The sequence below is a fragment of the Rutidosis leptorrhynchoides genome, chromosome 10, assembly GCF_046630445.1.
Source record: "Rutidosis leptorrhynchoides isolate AG116_Rl617_1_P2 chromosome 10, CSIRO_AGI_Rlap_v1, whole genome shotgun sequence".
NCBI classification, from domain to species: Eukaryota; Viridiplantae; Streptophyta; class Magnoliopsida; order Asterales; family Asteraceae; genus Rutidosis; species Rutidosis leptorrhynchoides.
The window spans coordinates 16,233,180-16,253,675 of NC_092342.1; the positions used below are offsets into that span (position 1 = coordinate 16,233,180).

The window sequence follows — 20,496 nt, forward strand, 5'->3', positions numbered from 1 at the left end:
AGGTTGCACAGGAATATAGGAACAGAATGGCAAGGACGTTCTTCTGTGCACGTTTTGATACACTACCGCCACCACCAGAGGAAAAAGATGCGACAAAAAATGCTAAAAAGGCTGCACAGGTTGTATGATTATTATTACTGTTTAAATACTAATTATTTTGTATTACACTTAGTTGTTAAGTTGTGTAATTTTTTGTATAATTAGTAGTCTGTCATTGGCGCAAGATTGAACTTGCGACCTTGCTTATGTTTTAATGTGGTCGCAAGGTCTATCTTGCGACCTTGCGTATCTGTACAATTAGTAGTCTGTCATTGGCGCAAGATTTAACTTGCGACCTTGCGTATGTTTTAATGTGGTCGCAAGGTCTGTCTTGCGACCTTGCGTATATGTATAGTAGTAGTCTGTCATTGGCGCAAGATTTAACTTGCTTGCGTATGTTTTAATGTGGTCGCAAGGTCTATCTTGCGACCTTGCGTGTATGTATAGTAGTCTGACATAGGCGCAAGATTGAACTTGCGACCTTGCGTATGGTTTAATGTGGTCGCAAGGTCTATCTTGCGACCATGCGTATCTGTAAAATTAGTAGTCTGACATGGGCGCACATAAAATAGATAAACTTCGAGAATTTATTACAACGATCGATATGACATAAAAAACATACAATACGAAAATAAACAGAAACTTGGAGATTGGTTTACTAATTATCGCTCGCTAGATTGCACGTTGCATAAAACTGAGACTGATAAACATGAAACGCTTCTTTGTCAGTGAGTTTCTCCTTACCCTTCTTCGACTTTGAAGTTGAGGCCGATGTTTTTACTACCCTTTTCGTGGTTGGTTCACCAGTTCGATCAACTGAAGATCTGCAAGTATCCCTATTATGACCTGGTTCTTTGCAACGAGTACATGTTCTTACTATTTTTTCAGTGTCTTCACCCGTTGACGGATGACGTTTTGTTGATTTTGGGCGTCCGGGAGCTCTTTTCGGCTTAATGGGAGGATTTACAATTGGTAGCACGTTGGGCCCCGGATCCGACCATTCAGACCGATGGGGCAAAGGAAGGATGTGTTCCATATACGTACTTATATAAGTTTCTGTCGTGAACCAATGAGATACAAATTGAGTAACATCAGCTACTCCAAAGAGTCGTGCTGCTGCAATAACATGTCCGCATGGTATGCCTGATCCTTGCCACTGCTCACATGAACAAACTTTATCTGCTAGATTAACGAGGCCATTTTTTCGTCCATCGCGCACTTCTACTAGATTGTTTGTCGATGGAATTGCTTGCCATCTTCTTAACTTTTTCGTCCTCTTGGCTAGTTTATGTTCGGCAAATGGAGTAACAGTTGAAGTAAGACTAACCGATTGGTTGCGATGTTTGAAATACCAATCTTGTACCGAAGCGCGAAAAAATTCCAATAACATGCAAACAGGTAGTTTTCGAGCATGTACGGATAGTGCATTAACAGACTCTACACTGTTGCTAGTAAGGTATGAATACCTAACATGTTCAGCTCTACTTCTAGACCATTTGTGGAACCCAACATCACTTAAAATTTTGTAAGACGCTTTCAATCTTCTTCGAAATACATTAAGATGATCCTCAAAATCCGACGCACGATAAGCTTTGACCATTTTCCAATAATGCCATTCAAAATATTTGAATTTGTAAGATTTACTTTTAATGCTTGCAAACAAATGACGAGCGCAGAAACAGTGAAACGCTTCGGGGAACACGGTTGAAACACCACGTGCTATTGGCAAACCTCGATCAGAAATAAAAGTAAGCTCTGACATACGATCACTCATTCCACAAGTCATTAAATGGTCTCGTAGGTTGCCCAAAAACCAATCCAAAGACTCGTTTGTCTCGCCGCCAGCAATTCCATAAGCCAGTGGCAAAATTCCATTATTGCCATCCATCGCAACAGCAACTAAATTTGTACTCAAATATCCTGCCTTCAAATGCGCTCCATCGACGATGATTATCAGACGACAATGTTGAACAAATGATCAAACCTGCAGGAATGAACAATGTTAAAACAAATATTTTTTAATAGATACGCAATGAACGCTAGGACGCAAACAAATGGTAATAGTGATACTTACAACTACGCCAAGAAAATAATAACACATTAGAAATCTATTTTTTTGTCTGTGATCAAATTCGTTACGCTTCCGGGGTTGTGAATCTTAATGTTATATAGGTAAATAGGAAGCATTTGGTACGACTCTTCACTACTCCCACGAAGCATCTGTAATGTATGACATTTGGCCCTCCATGCTTGATTGTAAGATATGCTGACACCGAATCGGTTGCCTATATCCGCACGTATATCGTTTGCTTTATATTCCCGGTTTGCAGATTTGAATGAATCCACAAGCATACTACCCAACACCTTTTTGGTTGCATGTTTATTGTTTCCCATAATTAGTGTGCGTGAGCATGTGTGTACGTCATGCAGTTTCTTTACCATAAAGTTTTCAGTGAATCGTATTCTGTAAGCACTACATTTTCACTCACAGTTTGGCAACACACATTTAGCGGTGTACTGAGATTTGTCTAACTTTACAGGCTTTATTTGGAAGTTTTCTTCAAGACATTTTGTAAAAAGGGTGTTTATAAACTCTTCTTTGTTTAGGAAAGTTTGACGAACTTTTATTAAATCTGACACCCTATACGTGGTTGGTATTTCAGTCGTATGTTCGCGCTCTTCCTCATGCTGACTCAAAAGAGTTGGCATATTCCAGAACGGATCTTGCTTTTCTTCTTCATATTGAAATTCCGCGTCTCCGTCTTTTCCTCCATCTGAATCACTATCTTCGACCAGAGGTACCTCAAACGGGTGGTTTAATTCTTTAATTTTACATACGTTTTTAAGACCATAGTTATGCAAATCAAACTCTTCTGTGTTTGGAAGTGGCAATTCAGGTTCTTCCACTTCGAAATTGTTACTTGCGAGGTTTTCTTCGGTATCATGTTGTAGTAACAATTGTTGTGGTTGGTGTTTTGGTGGTTTTGGTTTTTTTGGTGTTTTGGTGGTTTCTTGGTTTTGTTGTAGTAGTGGCTGGTTTGTCGAGTATTTTGTTTCTGGATTTCGTTGTGGCTGATGCATTATTACTCTATCGACAATATAAATATCAATAGGAGCATTTATAATTGCATATTGTAAAAACTCTTGAAAGTCTTCATCATCATCAGTAATATCAAAAACATGATTATTAAAAATATATCTCATTGAAACAGCTGCATTGGGTGGGAATTCAATCTTTTGAAGAACATTTTTTAACAATATTCTCCGATTCATCGGTTTTACGGGCGCAATTGGGAGTCTTAACCGAATTCTAAAACAATCTCGTGGCATATATATGGGTATATTGTTAATGTACTCAAAATAACCCCCACAACATATATTAACAACAAATTTATCATCATTAACACAATTCATAATGACAAAAAATAGTGAAAAATAGTTAAAATAGTACCTTAACGTGGGTATAAGCTCTGCATTGAAAACTTTTGAAATTGTTATGAGACTGTGATTTCAAAGTCTCATGGTCAATCTAAATATAGGGACAAAATGTTATCCGTAAAAATCTAGGATATCTGACGAAATCTTATCCACAAAATCGTATTTCTGATCAGATAAGGTCGCAAGCTCGCAAGGCGCAAGGACGCAAGCTTGCGCCTTGCAAGGGCAAGACGCAAGTCTTCTTGCGTCTTGCGAGGGCAACCTGACAATTTTTTTTTTTTTGGCTCCAGCGCAAGACTTTGTTTGGGAATGGGCATTTTGGCTATAATCCCATAAAACATATCTCATCTGCGTCAAGTTTGACCCAAATAAATCTATTCAACGGCCCAACACATTTTTTTGATACAAAATAAGGGGGAAACGAATTCAGACGCTCCCTTAACTCTCGGCCTCTTTCTATTCACTTTCAAATTTCAAAATCTTTCTGTAAGGGTTTCAGTTATCGCCGGCGCTACAAATACTTGCTCCATCTCCGGTACATATTTCATCATCAATTTAATAATATAATTTTTATTCATCATACATTTATACATATAAGTGTATGTAACATTTCGTATTTCATTACTCTATTACACACAAAATAGCATTTAATTCAGATCTTGTAATGGTTTTATAAATTTAATTACTCCGATTGTTTTAAAATTTACTATTATTTATCGATGTTAGAAGTTAGGCCATCATTGTTTTGTAATTTTGTTATATTATCGTGTTTTGCTCTGAAATAATTTACAGTTACAAAATGTTACATTCATCAAAAGTTGTATATAATACAAAAATCTGTACAGTAGGGTTTTTTCTTTCTTTCTTTCACTACGATTTGTTTTGTATTTATAGGTTTTAGTTTATTTTTTTGATTTTTTAGTATACACAAAAGTTGCTCACTTGCAACTTACTGTTCATTTAATATTATAGTGCATCTTCTTCAGTTATATAAGTCAATAGTAGTCAAATCTGTATGTATGTATGTGTTTGTTAAATCATGTTACCATTGTTGCGATAAACTTTGATTGTTGCTTCATGTATCATTTTAATCATCTTAAGTTGTACAAATAGGGGGAGCAGGTAATCATCTAAGGGCCTTAAGTAATAGGAGTAAGAAATATTGCCATTCCGTACAGTTTTCCTCTTATGTTTGTTGTTACAATTATTGAGTATCTTATTATCGATTTCCAAGATAACATAAGTTGTTGTGTATCACAAAAATTGTGTTTTTATATATTCTTTCTCACGTTATTGCACATTAATACAGTAGAAGTGGTTTTGCGAATAACCATTAGTTTTTGTCCGAATATGCTTGCTAGGAGTCAATGATTCACTATGACACTGTCTCATGCGAATTGAAAGTATAGATAACAGTTTTTATTTATGTATGTGAAAAAAGAGATTTATATATGGTATATTGATGTCAGTTTTGCTAAGCATATGAAAGCTAGTAGTTATTTAAACATTTGCTTAGGAGCTAGGAGTGAATGTATTTTCTCTGACCATTCAATCAAGTAAGTTTATATATATTATATATAAAGTTGAAAAGGAAACCGTCAAATGTGTTGAAGCAACGTAAAACGATTTGTGAAAATGCTCCTGAAAGACACATTAGCTGATGATCTGAAATTACTGTACAATTGTATTCTAAATAGTAGTAGAAAATCTTTTAACCACACATATTATACTTGCAACATAAGTTTTGCGTGTTCAGTTCAATGTTACTATAAAAATGGGTTGCAGTAAAATTCCCTAAGTGTATTTATAATGTATAAATCTTTCTAAATATTTTTCAGGTTGTTATTGAAATAATATATCTTTGACTTGTTATAACTTCAAGCTAACTACATGTTTGTTTGTTGATTGCAGGTTAATTTAAAATGGACTCAACCGAACCCAATCGCTTGCGATCAATTAAGTTGTGGCCACCTAGCCACGGGACCCGGCTTGTGCTTGTGCAACGTATAGTAAAAAACCTTACAACACCGTCTGTTTTATCCAGAAAATATGGACTTTTAGGCAAAGAAGAAGCCGAAGAACATGCTAAACAAATAGAATCATCTGCATTTGAAACTGCAAACCACTACTTTGAAAACGAGCCCGATGGTGATGGTGGATCTGCTGTACAACTTTATGCTAAAGAATCAAGTAAACTTATGGTGGAGGCTGTTAAACGAGGCCCACAAGCAAAAATGGATCAAGATTCTGTATTTGAGCCCGTTTCACCAAACCAAGAAACTTTCTTTGATATCTCTAAAGGCCCACAAGCAAAAATGGATCAAGAAACCATTTTTGAGCCCGTTTCACCAAATCAAGAAACTTTCTTTGATATCTCCAAAGGACCTCGGGCCTTCATTGATGAAGATGAGGCTAAAGAACTTTTGAAACCATTAACTGAGCCCGGAAACAATTATACGAAGATTTGTTTTAGTAATAGAAGTTTCGGGTTGGGTTCAGCCCGTGTTGCTGCTCCCATTCTCAAATCTATTAACAAACAGTTGACCGAAGTTGACTTATCAGATATTGTTGCCGGGAGGCCCGAAGAAGAAGCTCTTGAAGTTCTGACTATAATTTCAAATGCCTTAAAAGAAACTGATTTAAGGTATCTTAATCTTTCAGATAATGCATTAGGTGAAAAGGGCGTTCGGGCATTCGGGCAGCTTTTAAGTTCACAAAACAACCTTGAAGAGTTGTATTTGATGAATGATGGTATATCAGAAGAAGCTGCAAAAGCTGTGTGTGAATTGATCCCGTCAACAAAGAAATTCAGAATTCTTCATTTTCATAATAATATGACTGGTGATGAAGGGGCGATTTTTATTGCCAAGATTGTAAAAGAATCCCCAGTTCTTGAAGATTTTAGGTGTTCATCGACACGGGTCGGGTCTGAAGGTGGAGTTGTATTATCTGAAGCACTTTTGAATGCAGTTAATTTGAGAAAACTTGATATTCGCGACAATATGTTTGGAGTTGAGGCTGGAATTGCATTGAGTAAGGGTATTTCTGTCTTTTCTAATCTTACTGAGGTGTATCTTAGCTACTTAAACTTGGAGGATGAGGGCACATTAGCTCTTGTTGAAGCTTTAAAAAATTCCAATTCTGCCCTTGAAGTTCTTGATATGGCGGGAAATGACATTACATCTGAAGCAGCTTCTGCTTTGGCAGCTTGTTTGACCTCAAAAAATGTAACTTTGATCAAACTTAATTTATCTGAAAATGAATTGAAGGATGAAGGTGCTATAGTGATTGGAAATGCACTTAAAGATGGGTTTGAACGGTTGACTGAAGCTGACTTGAGTACTAATGGAATTAGAACGGCTGGGGCCCGTGTTTTGTCTCTTGCTGTGGTAGGTAAACCGGGGTTTAGGTTATTGAATATAAATGGAAACTATTTATCTGAAGATGGTGTTGATACTGTTAAAGAAATATTCAAGAATTTCCCGAATGTTCTTGGCCCGTTGGATGACAATGAACCGGAAGGTGAAGATTATGATGATGAAGATGATGCAGATGATGATGATGATGAGTTGGGATCAAAGCTCAAGAATCTTGAAATCAAGCAGGAGGAAGAATAGAATTATGTACGAGCTATAGATTATGATTATTATGCTATGGTAGATGATTATCTTGATAACATTATTCAGAATTATTCTAGAATTAGAATGGGTGTTAAGTTTTTAATATATTTATCAGAATTTTAAGGTTTTGGTTGTTGTATGATTAAGACTCTTAGATTTCTTGCCTTGTATTCGAATTCTCTATGTGTTTTAGAGATGAAATTGTTACAACCTAAACTCTTCTTATATGGCCGTGCCCATTTGCTTGTTTCAAGATTTTGTTATTTGTTGGTTCTATTTTTGGATTTAGGTTTGCTTGTTTCAAAAATTTGGCTTTGTTGGTTCTATTTTCGAATTTACGCTTGCTTGTTCAAGATTTTGTTATTTGTTTGAATAATTTACGCTTGCTTGTTCAAGATTTTGTTATTTGTTGGTTCTATTTTTGAATTAGGTTGTTGCAGTGGCCGTTTCTCTTCAAATTCTTTTTTATTATTATAGATGTTAGTCATTTACCAGTACATGTGGAAAAACGAGAAAAACAAATCCGCGCTTCGCTGTGGCTGTGGGTGGTTTTGTTCAGTTAGCGATCAGTTAATTGGTCGGTGTTTGATGAATGTATGATCAAAGAAGGGAGTGATTAATGTTAAGGATGCGTGTTGTAGATGTGTTCTTAAATAAGCAAAAAAGTGAAACTTTATGAAATTATCATGGGAGAGTGAAAATTACTATTCTACCCTTGTGAATAGTAACTCCCCATAATAATTAGTATATATACGAGTGAAACGTGCACACAGCAAAACGTTAATAATACAAAAGTAATGAATTCTTAAACCTCCTACGATCAATAGGGATTGATTAATTGAAGAACAAAAGAGGGCCTTTCAAAAAAAAAAAACAAAAAAAAAACAAAAAGAGATACTAGTACCAATCCTTCAATCAATAGTTAACGTTTATGTTTATAAGTTTCTTATATAATTATACATATAAATATAAATATAAATATAAATAAATATAATAATATAATATAATAATATAATTTTTGCAAATTTAATATTTAATATTTTAAATATATAAACTCCTTAATTACCACTCCTTCCAAAGTCGCTACCCCTCCGTTCCAATTTAATAATCCACAGATAAAAGGGCACGCAGTTTTAGAAAATCCCATTAACTTCATTTCTCCACCAATGAAATATCTTCTCTCTCCAGATCCACCAATCAAATATCTTTTTTCCTTTCTATTTATGGAAGTGGACTATTAATTTGGGACATCCCAAAATGAAAAAACATGACTATCTAATTGGGACGGAGGTAGATAATTTTGCAACGTTGCTGATACGTGACGACGTGAGTCAATTCCGTTATCTCTTTGACACGGAGTACAGTAATTGTTTTTTTTTTTTTTTTTTTTTTTTTTTTGAAATTGGGAACTAGGCTAGGGTTTGGCCACCCAAATCAAAGCATGAGCAATTTGAGGACAATTTTTAGGCTTAATCATGCGGTATGCTCATCGTTCACATGCTGTTACAATCGAGCTACATGTCGACCTCGATTTATTGTTAACCTTTCGAATCCGATACAAATGTCATGGTCTTCTGGGGACGAACCGGGGAAGACCCGAATTCTCACCTGGGGACGAACCGGGGGTGAGCTCGGACTAGCCATAATGTGACGATCGCTCCAAATCCATATGGACGAACACGTCATTCATCGATTTCATTGCGAGTTATTTGACCTCTATATGATACGTTTTGTAAACATTGCATTCTTTTGAAAAGGCACACCATAAATGAATATTTAAATCAAAGGTTTTCGACATCTGATGATTTCTACATATAGACAATCACCGTAAATAATAGTTTACAATAGTACTTCCGTTAATAATGCAGTCAAAATATGATACATGGTGATGATTTGGTGAATGCAACGTTTCCTCAAAAAATATGCCATGTAAGACTCCATGCACATAGCTTGTATAACATATAAGCAAACAGCGGAAGACTTCTAGGGAACCTGAGAATAAACATGCTAACAAGTGTCAACACAAAGGTTGGTGAGTTCATAGTTTTAGTGTTTTGCATAATCTGTATATAAAAGTGGATCACAAGATTTCAGTTGTTTCATTCAGAAATGTTTATCAAAATATTCTACGAAATTGAGCACCCTCGTAACTAAACTTAACGTATATATAATTTGTACCCTTTGTATAATCATCTTAATAATACACGCAAACCAACGTGTACGCTTCTCAAATAGCATACGTCCGTTAAAAGGCTAGTGCTCTAGCTCGGACGGGGATATCAAGCTCTATGGATCCATATACAACTACTCGCGCCCACCAGTTCTTATAACTAGCAGTTACTAGTTACCAAAGCTAAGGGATTTTCAGTTCAAACTCAGTGTAGAATTTAGTATGTACTTGTATCCATTGCGTTTTAAATAAAGTGCATGTATTCTCAGCCCAAAAATATAGATTGCAAAAGCAATTAAAAAGGGAGCATATGAAACTCACCTTAGCAGCATATAAAGTCGTTCACCAAAATGTGACTGAAACTCGGATTACCAAATAATCGTAGATCTCAACCTAGAGAACATATGTTGGTCAATAAATGTCTATCAAGCTAGGTCAGGTCATAGTGTATAACAATCCTAATGCTCGAGATCGACATAAAAAAGTTATCCAAAGTCGTTTCAAAAAGTTAATTTTAACAATAATTCAACAAAACAAGACGTGCCTTATATATGGATTCATTTACTTGGCTGGTAATATTCAAAAATCCAATTTATCAATCTTACAAACAAGTTTCAAAAGCAATTTCAATTAATGTCAATCATAATTCAGTTGATCATATCTTTTAATTCGTTCACCGAAATTACGCGATTCTAAATGAAAAGTTATTGATTTTTCGCCAGCTTTCCAGAAACATGCATATCATATACCTTTTATCAGTAATATATGTATTTACTTCGTGATTCATCATAACTGTTTAACGACAAAATTTAGCATGCAAGCATGCATAAATATATATACTCGAGCACTAGACATGGATACACAATTAATATATAAAAGATAAGATATGAATGCTCACGTATCAATATTGTGATCCAATATTGCAGGAAAGTACGTAGACGCAACAGAGATGATAAACACTAGGTTTGTCTTGCGAATAATACCCATAACTTCCATAGTTATAACTCATAATTTCCTTAGCTCTATCCCGTTTGAAAACCCATTTTGAAAGTGACACGCTCATGACCTCGTCGTAGTATTTTATGTATAAATAATAATAATACTAATACTACTAATAATGATAAGATTAATAATAATATTAATCTTAATATTAATAATAATAATAATAATAATAATAATAATAATAATAATAATAATAATAATAATAAATAATTTAAATATATACTGAGTAAAATGATTGAAGAAAAATAACTGAACGAAATCGAGTTTTTATAGTATGTGGCCTGCTACAGTACCCCATGCGATCGCACGAGTTTTCAGTGTTTTTGCCATGCGATCGCATGGCCGCCTTATCCGTTTTTGTTTGCTAGTTCGTCGACATCAAATAGTGTTTACTGCAACAAATAGTGTTACTGTAGCAAATAGTGTTTGCTGTAGCAAATAGTGTTTACTGTAGTTTTCACTGTAGCACTGTAGCAAAATACGGTTTCACTGTAGCAAATAGTGTTTTACTGTATCAAATAGTGTTTTACTGTAGCAAAGTCATTTTACTGTAGCAAATAGTGTTTTACTGTAGGAAAGTCGTTTTTTACTTGTGCATATATATATATATATATATATATATATATATATATATATATATATATATATATATATATATATATATATATATATACATACATACATATAATTGTTCATGAATCATCGAGAGCAGTCAAATGTAATGAAACAGTTCTAAAATTTTGAGATTCAACTTCATAGACTTTGCTTATCGTGTCGGAAACGTTAAATCATTTAAAGATAAAGTTTAAATTTGGTCAAAAATTTCCGGGTTGTCACAGTACCAATCCGTTAAAGAAAATTCGTCCCGAAATTTGAGTGAGGTCGTCATGGCTGACAATAAAAATGTTTTCATGACGAATATGAGTTGGTAAATAGAGTTTTATCACCGTTGAACAATATGGATAAAGCAATCCAATTACTCGAAGCGTATGAGAGAAGTTATCGTAATCGAGTGAAATGGAGAATAGAGATGCGTCTTATCTCTTGACGTAGTAACAATTGATTTCCGGAATTTAAGGAATAGAAAATCTTCATAATCTAAATAAGATTTGATTCTTCGGATTTTAAGGAAATTAAGATTTCCTTTGATTAAATGCGTAATCTGCCTCGATTGCTATGTCTGATATTTTGCTATAAATTAACCACTTCCGTTTCATTATTTTCATCACTCCTACATCTTCTTCCTTAATTCATACTTTCAAAAGATTGTGAAAATGCTTCATCCAGTTCTGATTCTTGATATACTCCTAACTTTCATATCTGTCATTCTTCTTTTTCATCTACCACCGGAGGAAGTTATTTTCTTCTACCATTACCTTGGGGTTATAGTGTTTTTCATTCTCCCGTGTCTTTATATTGCTATACGCATTGATATACACGATTTGTAAATTTCAGGGTTGTTATCGGGCTTATATTCTCCTTTATATTTCGGAGCTTCATGCTTTCGTTTTCTCTTCCCGACTTTAAGTCAAGCGAATAATGGTTCAGAATTCGTAGGTATGAAATTTTGGATAAACAATACTAACATTCTAAGAAAGAAATTGTAATGGCACGATCTTGATTTGTCAAATTACCAGAATATCTGGAAAAGACCGAATCATCAAGAAAAATATTTTCTTGATATGTTTAGAGATTAGAATGTAAGAGTCGTGTAACATGGCACATGATGAGGGTGGAATCTGTGAACCCTTATCACGTTCCATTAGAAACTCAGCATGACTTACTGTAATATAATCACGTTGATCAAGTGTCATTATATTATACTAATTCATGCTTCAGTTCCCAACACTACTTCAAAACATTAAAAAAAATTTCGAATTTTTCAGATGTTAGAAACTAAAATAGTTTCTTTTATGTTATAACACAGATAGCGCGAAGAGATGAATGATTTCAAATAAGAATGGTTATGAAAATATCTTCAGAAATATCGAGGATATTTATAATGAAAGATATGATGATATCTTAGAATATTTAAGATAATGATGATGATGAAGAATATTGTCGGCAAAGGTTTTAGAGTAAAGAGCAAGGTATTTACTAAGGATTTCAGCAGACACTGAATCATTTGGATTCTTTGAAGGCAGGTTCAGTCTTTGTGATTTATCCACAGCCTCCTTCATAATTTGCTCAATCTGTTTTCCAGTTCCAAACATTCTCTTTTTCTCAGCTTTACCACCATACTATTCTTTATCATTAAACTTTTGACTGTTAAGGTCGTTTACAGTTTTTGCTGCTTCATCAGCATTGTTCCAATTTCAGAGAACTAGTTCATAGTTTGGGATGTTTTTCAGAAACTTCACATTCGAAGTATGTAAGTCTAGAAGATAGACATTATATGTATATATATATAACTGTTGACGTAGAATTGCTGCGATATTCGAAATACTGATTGCTAATTCCCGGTAGTTGATATGGCAATTATTGTTACAAGATGTGGATGAGTACATGATAGGATTTCAATGAATATTATGATTTTTCGGAAGGTCAAAGATCAATGGAGTTGTTGGTAAATTTACTGCTAATGTGGTGGAACATGAAAGGTTTCCCAGTAACAAGAACGTATATATCAAAGTCACAATAAGGCTAATATGAAAAGTCGAAGTTGGTTGGAAGTGTGATAAAACTGGATACTTTGAAAAGGATTGCAAGATTATTTTCGGTAAAAACAACGCTAAAGGATCTTGCACAGTTTTGAAGTCAAAGTATAGCTTTGAAAGATGTCGAGATCTAAGAATGATGTCACCGGTTCAGAGTTATGACTTGGATTCTGATCCGTCAATATGTAATCGAATTTGTATGAAAACGATTGTATATCGTTGTGAGCATTGTTAATAATTTTTGAATCAAAGTTGAAGAATGTACAGTATAACATATTAATTGTGAACTTATATATTTCCCGAGTATTACCTACCCGTTAAAGATTTCACAATTAATACTTTGTACAAAAGAATTTTTATTACCGTTTTTATGAAAATATATGTATGTATATTTTCTTCAGATGTTATACAGATTTAATGAGTTAATATCATATTAAGCTCATTTGATTTTCGGCTTGAATTAGAAATGAATAATCTCTAAAATATTAAAGATTACATAATCTTTGCGGAGTATTTCGCTAATGAAATCAATACTTCATTATTTATTCTTATTGATATTCCTCGGTGAAGGGTGTTGATATTCGTGGAATTCTTGCAAACTTCGCAAGGTGCAAATGATGTTTTCTAGAAAGTTTCGAGTGCATCGAAGATAAAAGTGTAAAATCAACCATGTTATTGAATAATACACTTGGTTTATTATGAAACGGAATTCATTGGATTGAAACAGAGATTGTAGTTAACGAAGGTTAAGTTGTTAACGAAGGATGTACATCATAGCATATTAGTAATATGAATTTAACCGAGTAGTATTTACCCTTTTTCAATTCATACTTAATAGCTTAGTACGAAAATATTTATGATGGTTTTAAAATATATATAAGATATACATATAAATTTTTCAGAGGGAATGAGTTAATATTTCATAACTCGTTGATACAAATATACGCGTTGTTGACTTGTAATAATATCCACGGTGCTTTATTGAACTGGCGGAGCTTGTGATGTTAGAGGTGCTGATGATTCTAATGATGTTGACAGCACAGACTGTGCTGGTGAGGCTAAGGGTACTATTGATGCTGTTGGTAAAACAAGTCTAGCTTGTACCTTACTCATCATTCTTGTCAGGGTTTCTATTCTTCCTTCTATTCATCTGATTTACGGTTAGAACTGGGATAAATAATCTCTAAGATTTTAGAGATTACATAATCGCCGTAGAATATTTCTTCGATGAAGTTATGAATCAATACTTCATCATTTATTGTTGTTGGCACTCCTTGGTATCTACGGTGCGTATGATGTTGATATCCGAAGTACAGTTTTTAGATGTGATATTGAGGTGTGGGATGCGGATGTGGTTGTTGGTAGTGGTAATGGTACTGTTGTTGTTGATGATGGTGGTACTGGTTATGCTGCTGGTGCTGCTGCTGGTGTTTGTAACCTTCGCACCATATTCTCCAAAGCCACTACCCGAGCGCGAAGCTCGTTGACTTCTTCTATTATACCGGGATGATCGGTGGTTCGGACGAGCGGACGAATAAGATTTAGAATGTGAGATAGTATATAATCATGACTAGATACTCTGGAAATGAGAGAGAAAATGGTATTACGAACAGGTTCGCCGGTAAGTGCTTCAGGTTCTTCGCCAAGAGGGCAATGTGGTGGATGGAAGGGATCGCCTTCTTCTTGTCTCCAATGACTAAGTAAGCTACGAACCCATCCCCAATTCATCCAGAATAGGTGATGGCTGATTGGTTGATCCATTCCGGTTACACTGTCTTCGGAATTCAGGTGAATATCCATATCGGAATAGCTGTCGGAGTTCAAGGAATTTGAACTAGATACGGGATCCATCTTATATAATTAGGGAGATGATTTTTTATATGAATTAGATTATAGAATTTAGTTTGGTATTCTTCAATACATAATTTACATATGCATATATAATACCAAATTCCATAAATTACGGAGAAATTTTCGGAAGATGTCTGGAAAAGTTTACAGTAACAGATACGCTAAGATATGAATTTTTGTCTATACACTATTTATGCAATAAATGCAGAAAAACGTGTCTAGACTTAAGAATGATAAACATGTAATTTCGACAAGAAATGATAAGCAAAACTTTTAACATGCAGACATGGTCGAAGTCCAGACTTACTAATGTATCTTAACAACTATCAGTTAGACACACTCATGCAAGACCTGGTTCACTAGGACCAACGCTCTGATACCAACTGTGACTATCGCTCCAAATCCATATGGACGAACACGTCATTCATCGATTTCATTGCGAGGTATTTGACCTCTATATGATACGTTTTGTAAACATTGCATTCTTTTGAAAAGGCACACCATAAATGAATATTTAAATCAAAGGTTTTCGACATCTGATGATTTCTACATATAGACAATCACCGTAAGTAATAGTTTACAATAGTACTTCCGTTGACAATGCAGTCAAAATATGATACATGGTGATGATTTGGTGAATGCAATGTTTCCTCGAAAAATATGTCATGTAAGACTCCATGCACATAGCTTGTATAACATATAAGCAAACAGCGGAAGACTTCTAGGGAACCTGAGAATAAACATGCTAACAAGTGTCAACACAAAAGTTGGTGAGTTCATAGTTTTAGTGTTTCGCATAATCTGTATATAAAAGTGGATCACAAGATTTCAGTTGTTTCATTCAAAAATGTTTATCAAAATATTCTACGAAATTGAGCACCCTGGTAACTAAACTTAACGTATATATAATTTGTACCCTTTGTATAATCATCTTAATAATACACGCAAACCAACGTGTACGCTTCTCAAATAGCATACGTCCGTTAAAAGTCAAGTGCTCTAGCTCGGACGGGGATATCAAGCCCTATGGATCCATATACAACTACTCTCGCCCACCAGTTCTTATAACAAGCAGTTACTAGTTACCAAAGCTAAGGGATTTTCAGTTCAAACTCAGTGTAGAATTTAGTATGTACTTGTATCCATTGCGTTTTAAATAAAGTGCATGTATTCTCAGTCCAAAAATATAGATTGCAAAAGCAATTAAAAAGGGAGCATATGAAACTCACCTTAGCAGCATATAAAGTCGTTCACCAAAATGTGACTGAAACTCGGATTACCAAATAATCGTAGATCTCAACCTAGAGAACATATGTTGGTCAATAAATGTCTATCAAGCTAGGTCAGGTCATAGTGTATAACAATCCTAATGCTCGAGATCGACATACAAAAGTTATCCAAAGTCGTTTCAAAAAGTCAATTTTGACAATAATTCAACAAAACAAGACGTGCCTTATATATGGATTCATTTACTTGGCTGGTAATATTCAAAAATCCAATTTATCAATCTTACAAACAAGTTTCAAAAGCAATTTCAATTAATGTCAATCATAATTCAGTTGATCATATCTTTTAATTCGTTCACCGAAATTACGCGATTTTTAAATGAAAAGTTATTGATTTTTCGCCAGCTTTCCAGAAACATGCATATCATATACCTTTTATCAGTAATATATGTATTTACTTCGTGATTCATCATAACTGTTTAACGACAAAATTTAGCATACAAGCATGCATAAATATATATACTCGAGCACTAGACATGGATACACTATTAATATATAAAAGATAAGATATGAATGCTCACGTATCAATATTGTGATCCAATATTGCAGGAAAGTACGTAGACGCAACAGAGATGATAAACACTAGGTTTGTCTTGCGAATAATACCCATGAATATTACCCATAACTTTCATAGTTATAACCCATAATTTCCTTAGCTCTATCCCGTTTGAAAATCCATTTTGAAAGTGACACGCTCATGACCTCGTCGTAGTATTTTATGTATAAATAATAATAATACTAATACTACTAATAATGATAAGATTAATAATAATATTAATCTTAATATTAATAATAATAATAATAATAATAATAATAATAATAATAATAATAAATAATTTAAATATATACTGAGTAAAATGATTGAAGAAAAATAACTGAACGAAATCGGGTTTTTATAGTATGTGGCCTGCTACAGTACCCCATGCGATCGCACGAGTTTTCAGTGTTTTTGCCATGCGATCGCATGGCCGCCTTATCCGTTTTTGTTTGCTAGTTCGTCGACATCAAATAGTATTTACTGTAGCAAATAGTGTTCACTGTAGCAAATAGTGTTTACTGTAGCAAATAGTGTTTACTGTAGCAAATAGTGTTTGCTGTAGCAAATAGTGTGTACTGTAGCAAATCACTGTAGCAACTCGTTTTCACTGTAGCAAAATACGGTTTCACTGTAGCAAATAGTGTTTCACTGTATCAAATAGTGTTTTACTGTAGCAAAGTCATTTTACTGTAGCAAATAGTATTTTACTGTAGGAAAGTCGTTTTTTACTTGCACACACACACACACACACACACACACATATATATATATATATATATATATATATATATATATATATATATATATATACATACATATAATTGTTCATGAATCGTCGAGAGCAGTCAAATGTAATGAAACAGTTCTAAAATTTTGAGATTCAACTTCATAGACTTTGCTTATCGTGTCGGAAACGTTAAATTATTTAAAGATAAAGTTTAAATTTGGTCAAAAATTTCCGGGTTGTCACACATAAGCCCAAGTGTAGAACTCACTCCCAAAAGCTAGCTTGAAGGAGGAGGGAACACCTTGACTTATAAGCCATCACCCAATCCCATACTTGGGCGATGTGGGATCGTAACAATACCCCACCCTTAAAGAACCAACGTCCTCGTTGGTCACGGCTATGTTGGTCACGGTTGGCACCCTCTCTTCTGGTCCAAGCCACCACTCCATAGGCCACCACTCCGAGGTGTCGGGTCCCGAAAGGCTGGCTAGCTCTGATACCAATTGTCATGGTCTTCTGGGGACGAACCGGGGATGACCCGAATTCTCACCTGGGGAAGAACCGGGGGTGAGCTCGGACTAGCCATAAGCCCAAGTGTAGAACTCACTCCCAAAAGCTAGCTTGAAGGAGGAGGGAACACCTTGACTTATAAGCCATCACCCAATCCCATACTTGGGCGATGTGGGATCGTAACAACAAAACCCTGATTCTTTAAAGCCTCGATTGATTGATTCATCATATGTTAAAAAGATGGAAACTTTATCATGGGGTGGATTTAGAAATCATCAAAGGAGGATGTTTTCTAGGGCTTCTAATTCGACGGATTCAAAATCTCCATATGATACTCTTGGTATATATATTATAATATTTTCGATAATTTTATTATTATTATTTATTATTTAAATTTGTTACTACGTACTTTTCTATTATTAACAGCTTATTGTAGCAGAAAACATGCAGCAGGATAAACAAATTGCAGCTACTGAGAGTGAGACTGATAATGCTGATTCATATCAACCAGCAGTCTTGACAGGTATGTTCTTGTTATTCTTCAATTACATAATAATCCCAACTGGATTGTATTCTGTTCAACTTTAATCAAATTAACCCCTTTCCGATTGGAAGTTGAAAGTTTAGAATTAGACAGATAAGCAAAAGTGACATAAGCATGTCATTCACCCCCCTTTTCGATAGGAAGTTGAAAGAATATCAAATAATTCATCGAATTCATCACTTGTTGCTTTATTATCCAACATTCAATGGACTTGGTGTAACTAAACCCTTTATGAATTTACACCGTAAATTGTTGCTAATTTACTACTCAACTGATGTTGACCACTCTTACAGATAAATCAAAGATATGAAGAAAAAAAAAAGAGAGATATACTTTACCATATAACCACCCAATTTACTACTCAACTGATGTCATCACCTGTCTTTCACTCTTTTCTTTTTCTTCTTGTATATCTTAAAAGAGAGAGTACTATTCATAAGGGTTAGCCTTTATATTTTCTCTTTATACATTTTTTTTTTTTCATCAAAATCATTATATTTACGCACTCTTTCATTCTTCTTTTCCTTCCTTCAACTTTACTCTCTAAATTTACTATTTCAATTTTTTTCCGTTTAATATTTATTTTTACTTTTTACGTATTATTGTTACAAGTTAATATAACTTTACAAAATGCAAACACCAAAATTTAAGATGAGTTATGGACTTCTAAACATAATTATTGTTGAGAATAAATGTAAATAACAAGTAATTTATAAAATCACCTTAATATTGTTGACCAAATGAAAATCTATGACCTAAAATTAAAGTTTTAAATAAATTTAACACCAACAATAAAATAAGGTGCTACATAACAAATCAAATCTATTTGTAAATTTATTATTTTATTCTTATTCTTCTTCTTAATATTGTTATTGTTACTTATTTATCATTAACAACTTGATTAATAGCTGTTCGGTTATTCTGTTATTGCTTTAAAAAAATCTGATGCGGGTAATGAAGTGTTGGGGAACTCTGACGATGTTTGTGGTGTTGAAGTGGATCGGAATGTCGGTTTTTCTGACGGTCTCGAGAAGGAGGGTTCGCTCCCTCCTTTCGTGCCTAGGATTGGTAGCTATTCGGCAAATGTCTCCTCATATGCGATTGAAAATCCACCGAAGAAGAAACTTATTCGATATAAGGTTGAAGGTTTGGTTGTTAAGCGGATCATAAAAACCCGGAAAGGTAAAGCGGTTTATCGGTTTGTTGTTATTGTGTTGTTTGGGTAGATTTGGGTTTTTGTTTGGGGTTTTGTACGGACTCGTTTTAGTGATCTGGTTGCCAAGGCTCGGACTTAGTTACCTTTTGCTCTACATTTTGTTTAGAGTTTGTTTACTGTTCCCAAGCCTTGCAGTGCTTTTGGTTCGTTTGTATCTCTGTTCGTTTTTTCATCTACTTAGTTTTAATGTTATCGTCTTTTTTAGCGAAAAAGAAAAAAAAAAAAACTTGAATAGTAATTGAATGATTGTAGCAGAAAACATAACATGCAGCATGATAAACAAATAGTAGCTGAGACCGAGACCGTGACCGTGACTGAGACTGAGATGTGTATTTATTCTTCGGACGATATACGTTTTGACCCCGAGCCCTTTAAAAGGGAGTCTTTACGGGTCCAAAATAGTTACAAGTACGGCTTGCGCTATGTAGATGGACTCACAGGCGATAGTAAAATCCTTGAGAAGGTTCAATTGTTCTGTGAGGAACGTGCAAAGATCCAGAATGATTATGCCGATGATGAAACCCTCGCCCGGCAGAAGTTGAATGAGTTCAACTCCAAATTTCGCCAAGCCAATTAGATACATGCTCTCGATCTTATGACTGTACGCCTTTTTTTTCTTCTTTTTTTTATATTTAATTTGTGCCTCTTTCCTGTTAGAAGAAATTTTGTTGTTTGATTTATTATAAGGTGATTCGGAATCAGTCATAATAATAATCACTTTAAAAGAAGAAGCTGGTTCCGAATTTGGACTTTTTTCCCCCTTCTCATATGCATTAACAACCTTAACCTTAAAACCTAGTAGGGATATATTTGTTTATTGGCAATTAATTCACAAGTTGACGTTAATTGATAAACACAACTGCCTACCTTTATATCTGATACCCGAACACAACACTTT

At 34.4% G+C, this 20,496-nt stretch overlaps 2 protein-coding genes across 2 annotated transcripts; one reads left to right on the plus strand and one right to left on the minus strand.

Moving 5' to 3' along the window:
* Positions 1 to 550: 550 nt before the first annotated feature.
* On the minus strand, positions 551 to 1,927 carry LOC139870056 (uncharacterized). The gene is made up of 3 exons (XM_071857909.1): positions 1,684 to 1,927; positions 749 to 1,320; positions 551 to 571 (listed from the first exon to the last, which is right to left on the minus strand). The coding sequence occupies exons 1-3, from the start codon at positions 1,925 to 1,927 to the stop codon at positions 551 to 553; spliced, it is 837 nt and encodes a 278-aa protein (XP_071714010.1).
* A 2,046-nt stretch (positions 1,928 to 3,973) lies between these two features.
* On the plus strand, positions 3,974 to 7,180 carry LOC139872921 (RAN GTPase-activating protein 1-like). Its single transcript, XM_071860857.1, has 2 exons — positions 3,974 to 4,012; positions 5,389 to 7,180. Exon 2 carries the CDS (start codon positions 5,400 to 5,402, stop codon positions 7,092 to 7,094), a length of 1,695 nt encoding a protein of 564 aa, XP_071716958.1. The 5' UTR covers positions 3,974 to 4,012; positions 5,389 to 5,399; the 3' UTR covers positions 7,095 to 7,180.
* Positions 7,181 to 20,496: the final 13,316 nt, after the last annotated feature.